The sequence below is a fragment of the Canis lupus genome, chromosome 14 (genome assembly GCF_048164855.1).
Source record: "Canis lupus baileyi chromosome 14, mCanLup2.hap1, whole genome shotgun sequence".
Classification (NCBI taxonomy): domain Eukaryota; kingdom Metazoa; phylum Chordata; class Mammalia; order Carnivora; family Canidae; genus Canis; species Canis lupus.
In genome coordinates, this window is record NC_132851.1 from 49568422 (window position 1) to 49582506 (window position 14085).

Here is a 14085-nt window from a genome sequence, read left to right on the forward strand (position 1 = left end):
GGTGGCTCAGTGGTTGAGTGTCTGCCTTTGGCTCAGGGCGTGGTTCCAGGGTTCTGGGATCAAGTCCCGCATCAGGCTCCCCATAGGGAGCCAGCTTCTCCCTCTGCCTATGTTTCTGCCTCTCTCTGTGTGTCTCTCCTGAATAAATAAATAACATCTTTTTTAAAAAAGAATGACTGAATAAACAATGAGCCAATAATGGGAACTATGATCAATTTAAGGTGAGATCATAAGGATATGCAATCTTATGTTCTGGAATAAGATTGGAGGTCCTTCTCTCTTTGGTTTTGTTGAGAACTCTTAACCCATGCAGCTAAGGGAATAGTTAGGACCACTGCCTGCTAAGGTAACCAGCACATCATAAATGCTTACCAAACACTCGTTGAAATCATCAGTGAGGATCCTTTTATGTATCCTTGTCTCGCTTGCCACTTGGTCTACCTTGTGATGCCTACATCTTTCTTCAAGGTCCTTATTAATTGCATGAATTAATATTAATAAACCTAAAAAGAGTATCTGGCACATTGTAAGTTTTTTATAAGTACGGTTAAATATAAACAAACAAAATAGTACTTGCTTTATAAGTGTAGTAAGTAGTAAGGGCTGAATCTTGGTATTTGATTTCTATGGAAGGCCTTGCTTTTTTCCAATGTGTGCTTCAGGATACTGTCTGCCAGCTTTCTTGTCAATGAGGGGAATGAAGGGGAGTTGTTGTTGCTCACCATATATCTAGCCTGAATTCCCCACTTTGCATCTGGATTTTCATTTCCATTCGTGTTTTCTCTGTGGCAATGAATGGAATGTTTTCAATCCTCGTCACCAGGATAAGGCATGTCAGCCCAAGTGATGCCCCATGCAGAGCAGCAGGTAACAGTAGCTCAGAGGGCTCTCGATGAGTCATCACATGCCCCATATCCCACGGGCTTCACACTGGCTCACTCAGGCAGTGAGAGTACCTTTAGCTGGGAATAACCCAACCCACATTCCTTAAGTTATTCTCTCTAAACAGCACTTCCTGAAGAAGAGGACAAACACAGCAAATGGAACAATACCAGAGCAAAGTCCAGTTTTTTTATTCTCTGCCCCTTTTCTACTGCAATGTATCCAAAAGTTGGGCTTCAAACAATTAAGGTATGAGGGTTCACTGTCATTGCTATTGGTAACTATGCTTGTCGGTAAGGACACTGATCATAGGTTCTATAGTCTTTGGAATAAATGAGTGAAGCTGAAAAAAAAAATTAGCCCACCTATTTTCATTATTTTATTTCTAAACAAAAACATTTGAAGAAACTACTGAATTTAATGTTGTTTTTAGAGGTGTTGAGATGATACATAGAGGTCGTACATAGAAGAAAATAAAGCCTAAAGTTCAATTTGATGCCTTCTTACTAATATTTGCTTGATATCAATCACAATTTATTGTAATAGTTGCTTTATCCATAGTTTCATTAGACTACATTTTTTTTCCCTCTCAGAGCCCTTATCTCTGAGCAGACCTCAGCTGGGGCTGTTATGTTCTACTACATTAGCTCCAGAGCTTCAGGCCACTGTGGCTATTGAATTTCTCTTTGGATTGCTCTTCTTAGATTCCTCACTTCTCTCCACTCTCAGCAAAATCACAGTAAATGACTTTATTTACCTTTTTAATTTCGTTATCCCTTAGGAGAATTCTGTAACTTATCCCAAAAAAAAACTGGACGTAAAACTGTTTTCAGGGCACCTGGGTGGCTCAGTCATTAAGTGTCCGATTCTTGATCTCAGCTCAGGTCTTGATCTTAGGGTGAGTTTGAGTCACACATTGGGCTCCATACTGGGTGTGGAGACTACTTAAAAAAGAAAAAAGACTGCTTTCATGAAGACTGCCCAGATTTTCACTTAGACATAAGTGAAAGAGGGGTATGAGCAGATTAGATTAGATTAGATTAGGCAATTAGGTTAGATTAGAACAGATTAGAACCCCCTTTGAGCTATGTTCACTACCTACCTACTGCTGCTACAGGGAAAGGGCATGTACATGTGCAAAGGTGTATATGAAAAGCCAATCTCTCAAAGGTTTTAGCTTCCTGGGTTTGCTTACATTTTATCATCTTGGAGATTAATATGTGAATAAGAGGTAGAAAGAAAGACATGTTAAGAGGAAACAGGAAAATAGGATTAACTACAAATTTGTAGGTTTGAGATTTTTTTACTTTTCTACTTTTTTTCATTGAAAAGGACCAAGGAATGTTCCTTGATAGGAAAACTTAGCGGATAGGAACTTAAATTCCCCACAGCTCTCCCTGTCCTGCCCCCCCACCCCACCCCCAGTGGAGGTGAAAGGCTGCAGTGGGTGGGGCCGGAGGGTGCAGCACAGAGACAGGTTAGTAGAAAGAGAGAAATGGAAAGGGAAGGGCCAGAGGAGTTTGAAAGGAGGCAGAAGAACAAAGCAAGTAAAGGAAGAGGACGGAGGCCAGGAGCAAAAGGGAGGGGGTGGCCTCACCTCAAACACACCAAATGCCTCCAATTAAAGCTCTGAAAATAAGACCATGCAGGAAGCACTTTCAAAAGCCACAAAGTTCTCTTCAACACAAGGGCAAATGAGGAGAGAAAAGGAGCTAAGAACAAGGAGCATGGACGACAGAAGAGAGAGGAAGGAGAGAGCCAAACCTCACCCCCTAATCATTCTGCCTGAGGTGCTGAAAGTATTTCTTTATAAAGTGTGAAGTTTCAGCTGAATCCAAATTCCCAGCATTGGAGACAGTGCCAGGGGCCGCTTATGAGAAACAAAATCTCTTTTTTCCTAAAATGAGGAAATTCTGTTTTCCTATGAAGGCGTCTCTATCTTGAACCACCTAGACTCTTCTTCCATTCATTTACTGGATGACACTGTCATAACAGGAATAGAGGAGGTCAGGCCTGACCAATGGTTATAACAATGTTATAACAATGTCTATCAGAGCCTCTAACCCAAGAATCCTGGCCAGCAGCCCACATCTGTAAGCGCTGCCCCAGGAATCACGCACGCCCAGGGCCACTCTCTCCTCCATCATAATACTGTACAGAATGTCTCAATGAGATGATAGGGATGGAAAATGGTGCAATGCGTTATTCCTCCAACCATGGAGGGAAAGAGGTGTATTTAATTAAGACTACTCGCTGTGATCGACAACTACTTGAAGAAAACAACGCCAGATTCCTACCTCACTCCATATACAAAAATAAATGCCAAATAGATTTAAGCATAATAAGAACATTTCGAATTTATTTTAGAACTGAGAAAACTTTCTCCACTAAGATTTAGAAACCCAGAAGTCATAAAAAAATGACAAGTATGTTTGAGAGGCTTAGTCAGTTGAGCATCCAACTCTTGATTTCGGCTCAAGTCATGATCTTGGTGTCATGGGATCAAACCCCATTTGGGGCTTCACACTCAGCAGCAACCTGCTTGAAATTTTCTCCCTCTCCCTCTGCCCCTCTCCCTGCTCATGGGCTCTAAAATAAATAAATAAATGAAATCTTTTAATAAACGATAGGTATACTTGACTATATAAATATTGCAACACTTGTATAAAAAAAATACCACGAAGAGTAGGGCCACTCCTGGGTGCCAGTGATCTTTAGTGATCACTGAATCACTGGAAATGGTAATGTTGCGTCTGATGTTCTGACACTCTTGAGTATAGAGTCATCATTGAAAACCACAAGTATGTTCCATCTGTCTCGGGAATCTCTCGCCCTCTGATTTTAAGGGTTGGCAATAGTCACAGCCACAGGATTGACTGGAGGGCCACAGATACTGTGGGAGTACTTCTATCTCTCAGTCCCTGTTTTCAGAATCTCAAAGGTGCTCAGAATATAATGAGAGTCCACATGTGAGTGAATTATTGGTGCAAAAAAAAGAGGAAAGGGAGAAGCAGCTACACCTCAAGTCAGAAGTACTTTCCCTCAAAATAGTCGTATTTTTTTTTTACTAAGCATGCATTTATTGGTTTAAAAAAGTATAAACTGCGAAAATATATTTTATAGGAAGAAGAAGGAAACAATTCAAAATGAAAAGCCACGTGGTAGTTGTGTCTGATTTCCCCTCCTCCACTTTAGAAGTGAGAGAAATGATAAGAACAGAAATGCAGGCTTGCAAAGGGACTCATTTAAGTTTTTCCATTTTTTTTTAATAAAATGGCATCAACTGCTGAAAGCATTACGGCCTTTGTTATGCTACATAATACTGATATAAAATGTGAATAGTACAAAGTTCATCATATATAATATAAGGTTTTAATATATTACATTTGTTTCTACATAAACAGACTATAAATATATGTGCCATAGCATGTTTTACAGTCATGGTTCCCAGCATCTCACACTATGGTACCAAATGGAAAATACATTTTCTTTTTTAAAAAGGAAAGAACAAGGGCAGAAACCAGTAGAAATAGCTTTACGTGTTAAAAGTCTAAATAATAGAATAGATGTTGTTAAAACTTTGGCTATAAAATAATTTTGAAATCTGGCTAACAGTCCTTCAGAGAGTGAACAGACCAAATCAGCTTTTACTAGAGTGTAGAGGCCAAATTACTAAGATACTGACGGATTGGGGTGAAGAGAGGGGGAAGGTTCAGGGAAGGGAGAAGGAACCAAAGAGTAAAATCCTTCCTGAAGCTTTGACACCACAGCTTGATACGGAACCTACTGCATTCAGGCTCAGACATATATCACATCAGGACAGATATGTGGGTATTCACCCAGAAGACACCAGAAGCTGGTTTATACAATCAGAACTCTTCAACACGACAGGGAGCCTCCGTCTGAATGTCCTTTCTTTATGGTGCTCTGAATAAAGGATCGGCCTGGGAGACAAGGAGCCAGAGCTGCATCATTTCCTTCCTGGGGCTTGGCCAGGAGACGCGTAAGAGTCCGGAAGGCACTCTCATTAGGAGTCGGAAACAGCCCAAGGAGCTCTCATTTAGCCCAACCGGGAAGAGCACGCAACCTTCTAAAACCAGTAACCTCATCTGAAGCCCTTTACATTTCCTCACAGACCCCATGCCCACCTCCACAACGGCCAACACAATGCATCCGCAGGCTCCAGCGTGCTCTCAGAGCAAGCCAACGTCTTCCTTTCTGTCAATCCAAACCCCACACGTAAGACTTGGCTCAGGACCCATATCTCAAACAAAGGGTCTTGGGTGGACTCGGCCCTAAAGGTCTTTCCCATTTTCAACACCTAAAGCACTTGCATTGCCCAGTTTATCTTCTGGTTTTACAGAGAGGTGTCAACTCCCCAGGTGTTGCCACTTCATGGACAGATGCAGCCATTTCTTGAACTCCTTTTGTTATAACCCACGGGGAGACCCACAGTCAGGGGCATCAGACACGCTTTTAAATGCATACACAGAAGGCCAACACTGGTAGAAAGCACAAACACATTCTTGAGTCACAAACATCTTCTCAGGAAATGCCTAGGGGACTGGCTCCCTGCAGTCTGAGGTCCCTTTTTTTTTTTTTTTTTTTTTTTGAAATGAAAATCAAATGTGGCTACTTCCTAGTGATGGAAAGAACGACACTTGAAAATCTGAGCAGCACCTCTCATGTGATTTCCAGGAGTGGGGGACGTGGGAGCCTCCTTTTAAACAGGAGGAGAGCTCAATGTGGGCCCAGAGTCAGGCTGGAGAATCTGGGCTGCACTGCCAGCTTGTGGTCCAATCTCCATCAGCTTTAAAAGTTCGGCCTCCTCGCTGGAGTACACAGTGGTATCCGTGTCATCGGAGTGATAGCCGGACTGGTAGCCACTCGTTTGGTTAGAGCCTTCGGATGCCACAGACTCCTTGCTCTTGCTGGGCATCAGTCCACTGCAGAAGAAAGGACAACCAGATGAGTTGGTGGAGGGAAGGCAAGTCTTCCCCTCTTACCCTAAACCCATTCCTGACCCCATGTGGGCTGTAATCTCCCCAGAGACACCAGCCCCTATCTCTCCCACTTGTTAATCAACGTATCAGGTTTGCTCAGACCATGTCTATTTTCAGGTACTAGCATGAGCTCGCAGTTGCAGATAAGTCCTCTCATTCAGGTCCAAGTCTTTCAAGCCTGTGATGAGATGAAAGGCAGTTCTCTGGAGTTACGCAAAGGCTCCGACGGATGGAGCATTTTTATGGCGTGGAAGATTGACAGGTTTGTATACAGTGATAGGAGCCAAGGGGACTCTTGGACGATGTGAAAGGAAATTGGGATGTTCTGAGTCCGAGGCTGCTTGCCTCACTGTGTCCACTGGGGATTACACGGCATGTGTGCAGTGTTAATAAAGTTCTTGAGCAATTTTAAACTTGAATATGTTGAAGCGTGTGTGCAATCAAGCCTGACTGTCAAAAACTGCTTTTTGCTCATCAAAGCCACATTCTTTGGAAGGACCGAGGGCCTGGATCACTCAGCAGCAACTAGAGAATGTTTTCAACGGTGTGGAATCATGACAGACCATAATTATGTCACAGCCCAAAAGTGTAGGCTGTGCCGACCTAAAACTTTAGGATTTACAGTTTCTCAAGCCAGTCTGAGGTGTGAGGTTTTCCCCTTAACATGTGTTTTATCAAGTTATTCGTGTTAAAAACTACAAAAGGATTTCATTAACTCTATGTCCATATACAGTTTAAAAGTCATTTCAAATGACTAGAAACATGATTTTTCTTTCACTCCAGCCTCAATAAAACGAGTTTAGTATCTCAAACAATGGCATGGTACCTGGCACATAGTCACTGCTGAATAAATATATTTTTAAATCAATGAATGAAACCTATGATAGGCTCTACCCATTTCTCACTTTAGGTCTAAAGCAAATGATAAAAGTGTTTGTTTTAATGGCTCATTTTGATTCTTTTTTCTTTACATGAACATCCCTCAACAACCCATGGGTGTTCCCACTTTACATAATAGTTTGGTTACAAGCACATCAAAGTCTTCTCAATTCTCACCTAGAGTGAGCTCCCTAGCAAATAAATAACTGCTCTTCATCTTGCTATTTTTATAGAGATTTTCATTTATTTGTTAGGTTAAAAGCAAATATATCTATTCAAAACAAGATTCCTACAGAACCACCTGGAGGAAATCATATTCACAACCAAATTTAATATTTTTCCCACAAGGAAGCCAATAATAATAATAAGCCACATAATTCAGCCAATAACGTTGAAGTATCTCAAATAAATAGATGTGGGCTTATTTACGCATCAGACTTCTAAAGACAGATGTGCTCATTTAGGTACAGGTTTGAAAACTCTTCAGAGTCCACAAAGATTTTAATCACTTCAATTCGAGGGATTATATCCAATGACCTTTGTTATCCAGCCAGTGCCATACAAACCACTGACCATACAAACATAAAAATTCCCTGGTATTCATAAATGCTCATAAGAACTGACCAAAGCCCCTAATTAATTTCAGATTCTTTTTCAGATGTGCCACATAATTTGTTTGATTAGTTTTAGTTCTTTATCAGTTCAGTTGATGCAAATTTGCCTAACCAACAAAGACACAAAAAGGGAAAACCGCATCGACATTGAAAGTTCTAAGTTCCTTCTGAAAATTCCTATCGACATTTGTCTTTTCTATTTGGCTGAGCCTTACCTAAAAGATGGAGCTAATTTGGTTCTGTCTTCCAGGGTTTTCAGCTCTTCTGAGGCAAGGACCATACCACTGTCCGTCTGGTTGTCCTTTTTAAGAGACAAGGAGATGGCATGGTTGATTGAGTGTGCACACTGACCAACTACTTAATTAAAATGATTTCTTAACCCATCTATCAGACAGTATGCTCCCAGTGTTCCACAGAGGGAGGCAAAGATATCGTAGCCAGAAACTGTGCCAGCTACAGGGAGAAACAACTGCTTCCTAGTAGTAAACCCAGCCCTAGAAGAGAAGAAGAATTTAGGAAGAAGCAGCTGAGGAGACCTTTTGCCATCCTTCTTTTCACAACGATACCATTTACACTTGAGTGGAACTGGGCATGAAGCTAGACCATCTAGAACATTGGACCAGAGGCTGTCCTTATGGAAAAACCAATGGGAGGGGGGCGGGGGGCTACTGATCAGTTCCATCTCCATAATGACCCCATGACACATACCTTTGTAATGAGGCTCCAAGACTCTAATGCTTAGGCTAATATTTATCTAGCTAATATTTCATCCTTTGTGTTATTTTAAAGACTATTTTTAAAAGATGTACTTACATCTGGGATTACTTTTACTTCTGGTTCTTCCAATGGGATATCTTCAAATGTTTTTACACTCACGGGCCGGCTCTTTCGCTTACTGTTCTGCAGATACTGGCTGCAAAAGAACCAATATTTATATTTGGGTGGTGGTATATTTGGCTGCAGAGACCAAAAGTGATACCTGAGTTCATTATCTTTCAACCACAAGTTTAATAGCAACCTTCAAAACATCCTTTGGAAAAAGAAAAAAACAAAACAAAAATCTTTCTCTGCTAGCACACAGTGGAGGCTTCATTTCCTGTGAGGGCCTATTTAAAAGTATAATCTAAGTGAGGGACCTCGATGAGCTCCTGTTCCTTTGAATCCTACTTCTGAGGGCCGGGGCTGGACTACAGACAACATCAGCAAACTAAGTAATCAGCTGCCTTCTGCCTGGTTTCCTGATTGCCTGAGAATCCTCCACTGGGCTCTCGACATATTACAGTGTTACACATCTTCCTGGCCACCTCCAGGAAAGTTTTTCTAGAGAATGCCCGCAGAGCAACCATTCAGTGAAAGATGGCCAGAGGAAACACCTGCAGATCTCACTGGATCTCACCTGGGTTCTGTAAAAGACACTGAACCCAGCAGGATCTGGAGACAACCTCCTCCTTCTGCATGTAATAGAGGCTTAGTGTGTGTGTGCGTGTATAGGGGGAGCTGAGTCTCACAATCTCCTATTTTCTGCCCACAGAACTGCTGGTCTTGGGAAAAGGCAGTGGTTCAAGAGTCATGAGATGTTCTATTTCAAAGTCCATCACTGACTACACAAACTTGGGAAAGTCATGAATATTTCCATGCCTCTGTTGCCTCGTCTTTAAAATGTGTTGGCAATAGCTTTCTCTCCCTCACTCACAGAGGTATCTGGAGGATGAATGATGTGGGTGGCAAGGGTTCTTAGAAAGAATGACGCTCTATCAGCTAAAGCTTGTTTTCCTCCCTTGAAGGTACCCATGTCCTTCAGGAGTTCAAAGAATAGGACTTGTTAGACAACATATCATCTGTTTCCTGGGGGTGCCAGCTTTGGATGAGTTTGATTATGTAAAAAGCACCAACAGCCCAAGTGGCAAGAAGGGAAGTCCTTTTCACAAGGGACAGCAAATTCACTCTCCATGTGTATACAGCATATTTCTCCACAGGCAGGCTTTTGGGCATGTTACATGTTCCTGTGTTTTCTGTGACCAAGTGGGGTGAGGACACACTGGAGCCAAAGGAGGAGAATAGAAATTGAGTCTCCCTGCCCTGACCCAGGAGGCTGATTCCTCCCCTTTACAGAGAGGAGAAAATGATGTTCCCCAGTGACATCCTCACTCAAGAAACTCCACAAGAAAGAAGACCCAATATATAAAGAGACAAAGAAAAGCCCACTTCTCCTGAGTGCAGTCCCTAAAAGTGGCTGTCGCTAAAACCTATTGGTACCACAGTTAATCATTCATTGATTCAATCACTCAGGAATCCTTTACTGAGAATCTACGACGTGCCAGGCACTGTGCTAAATGCTCCTCAACCATTGCTTCATAGCATCTTCAGAAATGGTATCCGTAGGGGTGGGTATTACTATCTCAACTTCAGAAGAGGAAACCGAGACATAGAAAGGTTAAGGAACTTGCCCCAAATCACATAACTAGACTCTTTGGGTCATGAGAAGCCAGTGAAGAACCCGAAGCATGACACTGGCAAAGTCGGATGTGCCCTTTAGAGAGATGGCTCGGGGTAGAGGAAGGTGAAATTGGCAGTGAGACCACTCAGGGGGGCTCTTTTTCATGTCTCTAGGAGAAAGAAGGGCACCCTGCCCAAGAGAGGTGATGCCCACAGGGTTTGGAGAAGTAGACAGATTCCAGAGATATACAGCAGATAGAATCAACCAGAGGGGCTGAACCTGGGCAATAATGTGGCTGCCTTGGAGAAAAGAGTTGAGGAAGCTCCGACTTAGGACAGAAATGCCTAGGACTGGGATTCGAAATTGGCCTTCAGATGGTAAAGGCCACTGTTTTCCTGCCCTACTCCACAGTGACTCCCTTGGGAAATATCAGAAAGGGAAAAGTAGAAGAGAACAATGGACATGATGGTTCAAGTCCTTATTAAGCACCTACTGTGTGTACAGCACTGTTCTCTCCCACGCAGGCACTGACTGTGCGGTGGGACCAGCACGGGGGAGAAGACAGAAGGAGGAGAATGGACAGTTTCACTTCCAGCAGTCCTATCACAGCCAAATTCAGGAACATCTAGCCAGGGGGCTGTCCCAGACATCCATCCACAAGGAGCACTTAATCATCACCAGCAATTAACCAAAATGAAGAAAAATGGTGTGTGCCAAAACCTTTCTCTGGGAGAGAAAAGAAATCTTTGATAAGCTGCTTGGAGTGGGAGGTGAAACTCCCCGGGGGGAAATGATGGAGTCACCACAGATGGTCCCCAAACTGCCCTCAAAGAAAGATGAGTCCAATTAATACGTGTTTTCTTGCAGAAAGCATGCAAACTTGGGGCCAGAGCTAATCCACAGGGGAAATTAGAGACAAAGCTGAGTCTAGACACTAGCGATCTGTCCCGTTCACCTTTCCCCCCCACATCTCTTGACCTCTTCTCTAAATAAATGTTGAACAAATACTTTTAAATAATTTAAAGGGGCAACAAATCATGAGGTTGATGCCCACTGTGATGTCTCCGTCCAGCTCTATTTATGACGCAATGAGATTAAAAACTATAAAGAGGAAGCAAATGAGAAAGACTCATCAGCTTTTCTACCTGACTGGAGATGGGGAAAGAACAGAATGAGTCTGCTGAGAAGCACCTCAGCCTCATCTCTGGTCTCCCCAGGGAAGCAGAGAGCCTCCAAAAGAGAGCCTCCAAATGAGGTGTGCCATGTGCAGATGCCTCAATTCTGCATTTCCTTTAACCCAGATAATTAAAATGTGATGGCTGGAGTCTTGTTTTTATAAAAGGAAAAAGGGTGGCAGGGGGTTAAGCCAGTGGGGGGGGGGGGTGAAGACAAAAGATTCCAATTTCCATTTTATTTTTCAAATTATGGCTGGATAAAAGAGAAACAGGACTGGAAAGACCAATACGAAAATCGTAGCCAGAAAATAGGAGCCAGGCCTATGTTCAGAGTGTGGTGTCACATTTGTCCATGCTTCTGGGGATAAATGTTAGCAGCCCTGATTCAGATCCAACATTGCACTTGGCACTTCCATTACACAAACATGACTTCATCGACTCTCGGCACCATATGCAAAACGTCCAAGCGAGCCAAGAGACTGCCGCTCGGGCCCTCCCTCCACCTGGTCACAAAAAACCCAAGGCATAGAGTTCGCGATCCAATGGCTTGCTGATAAAGAAGGCAGTGGTGCTGCAGGAATAATTACCAACCAGAAGGCCAGCCGAGCTTGAAGTAGGGGGTTTTTAACATGAGAGTGGAACTACTGGTTTTTAACATGAGAGTGGAACTAACTGGGCTTTCAGTTCATTGACGTCTCTGTCTGAGGGCCCCTCCTTGGTGTGGCAGTAAACAGGACTGAGAGAGGTATGGGAGGAACCAGATTCGTCATAGGGATGTGATTTTAAGCAGCTTGCATAATAGCTATCCTGTATGGGGTGCTGTCTAGGTGCCGGGCACATGAGAAATACATTATACCATGCAATTCTCAAAATAATCATTTTGGAACACCAGCGTCTTCACCTGGGTCCCAGTGAAGATGTCCAGGTCACTAAGAGACAGACTTAGTAATCCAACCAGTTCTGTTGGACACTGAAACCTGGATCTTTAACCACAATTGTTTATTTTTGCCAAGTGACGGCTCTGAGCCTCACGTCCACCATCTACATCAAGAAAGATAATAGTTTTCCTACCTTGCCTAACTCTGAGAGTTATCGTGTAGGCAAAATCTGATAACAGAAGGAAAAGTTCTTTGAGAAACACTCAAAGCTCTTGGCATAAATGTAATGGGCAGTTTACTTGTTGGCTTCCACCCACTCCAGCAGTGTTCCTGCCACTCTATGGAACCGTCCAGGGGGCCTCCTGTCACCTGGCAGTCTGGCTAACCTAGAGCTCCATACCCTTCCCTGCAGCCACGGCACAGTCAAGTGGGCAGGCTGGACCCTGCTGCTCCGGGGCTCTAGTTACAGGAGGAAAACACCCCCAAAAAAGTGGGAAAAGAAACAAAGCAAAGAAGCCCCAGGCTTAGTAAAAGGCAATTTTAATATCATATTGTAGAAACCGTATCAGCTCTATCCTCAGACACAGGTGCTGGGAGAGAGAAAAAAGAAAGCTGCCTTCAGACCCCCTTTACAAACCAGGAGAGGACAGCAGTGCATGTGTTTTAAATAAGTCCAGAAGTCCCATTATGCAAATAAAATGCTGAACATCAGACTGGGGAGGGGCTGCCGAAGATGTGCTGTCCAGTCCAATTCGGGACACATCTCCATGGCATACTGCATCCTAGCCAGCGAGGCGTAAGTGTGTTTTCATATATGCATAAAACTCTTCCTTCCTGAATCTTTCCTAAGCCACTTAATTCACATTAATAAAAGAGTACATGGGGATAATTTAAATACAGATGTCTATATAAAATTGGTCTCTTTTTCTGGAGATTAACGAACTATGGCATCCCAGCTATTTGCAGCTGCAGGGCTTGGGATTCTAAAGGAAGGGCTATGGCAGCAATGTGGACCACAGATGGAAAGAAAACTCACCTACCCTGGCCCTCCTCAAGGAGCACTTCCTGTGATAGCAGCCTCAGGGCTAAGGTTAAATGTGGAAGTGAGATGGCAGCCTTCCTTCCAGCCCTTTCCCAAATGACCTTGAAGTGCCCCGTCCCCCTGGGGATGTTGACCATATACAGTACCTGATTCCTGCTGTGTTGTCATAATGGAATTTGGGGTCACACACTTCCTCTTCCTCCATACAGGAAACAGGTGAGGTAGGCAGAGAGAGTCCAGAATCCTCTTCCATGCTCAAAGTCTCTGATATGGGGAGAACAATGTAGTCTTTGCCATCCTGAAACAACAAACACGGAGTGCTTATTGTTATGGCTCCAGCCCCGCAAAAGGCTTTTCATGAAAAAACAAAGGCCAGGGGGGCTTCTTGGTTATGAGGTATGTGGCTTTCAAAGCTATGTAGAACGTTCGGACATTAAAAAATGGGTCGTCCAAAACAAAAGGGCACTTGAAAGGGGTGAGTATATGAAAGTATGTTGAAAGAGTTAATATAAAAACAAGAGGAGTAAGGGGGCCACAGAGAACAAAGCAGGCTGTGGCCAGAGACGTAGCAACAGAGCGCGGAGAGCTGAGAGATAATTTCTTCACAAAGCCCTACCTACATGAGCCAGTCTTTCAAAGGGCATATCATCCAATTTTAGCCACTACATTTCAAGGCAATGGAAAATCTGATGACAGTCTAGAGAAAAGCAATAAATGCGCAGGAAAATGGGTCTTCTGAGAAAAGGTTGCACAATTTAACATTATTTCATCAAGAGAAAGAAAGAAAGGGCAATTTGATACCCTTAAGCGTTTGAAAGGTTTACTGATAAAAACAGATTTGACCCATTGTCCCCCACCTGTTCAAAAGAAAAGCAGGAGGAAATTGGCTTCCATTCATGGTAGTAAGAGGCCATTGACTGGAGATTAAATAACTTTCTAATGGTAAAGGTTATAATTCTAAAATCCTCCAGTGAAAGTTATGGGGGCCTGGGATTTCACTGAGGAAAAAGCCATCCATTTTGCAGGGTTCAGATGTGGTTTTGCCCAGACGGTGTATTAAGAATTCCATCCATTGTTGATAGTCTGTGGATCAACTAAATTTTTATTTGTTGGATTCAGAGTCCAGAGTGCTCACCATTACACCATGGTGGTTTATGTATACAATGGAATATTAC

At 43.0% G+C, this 14085-nt stretch overlaps 1 protein-coding gene across 1 annotated transcript in view; it reads right to left on the reverse strand.

The window, feature by feature from the left end:
* Window positions 1–4126: 4126 nt before the first annotated feature.
* KDR (kinase insert domain receptor) overlaps window positions 4127–14085 on the reverse strand; it is a 43743-nt gene continuing 33784 nt past the window's right edge. The window contains exons 27-30 of the mRNA XM_072775088.1: window positions 13057–13208; window positions 8192–8291; window positions 7594–7679; window positions 4127–5828 (exon numbers count right to left, since the gene is read on the reverse strand). Of these exons, the coding sequence (XP_072631189.1) occupies window positions 5606–5828; window positions 7594–7679; window positions 8192–8291; window positions 13057–13208 (561 nt within the window). The 3' untranslated portion in view covers window positions 4127–5605. The remainder of the gene's footprint in view (window positions 5829–7593; window positions 7680–8191; window positions 8292–13056; window positions 13209–14085) is intronic.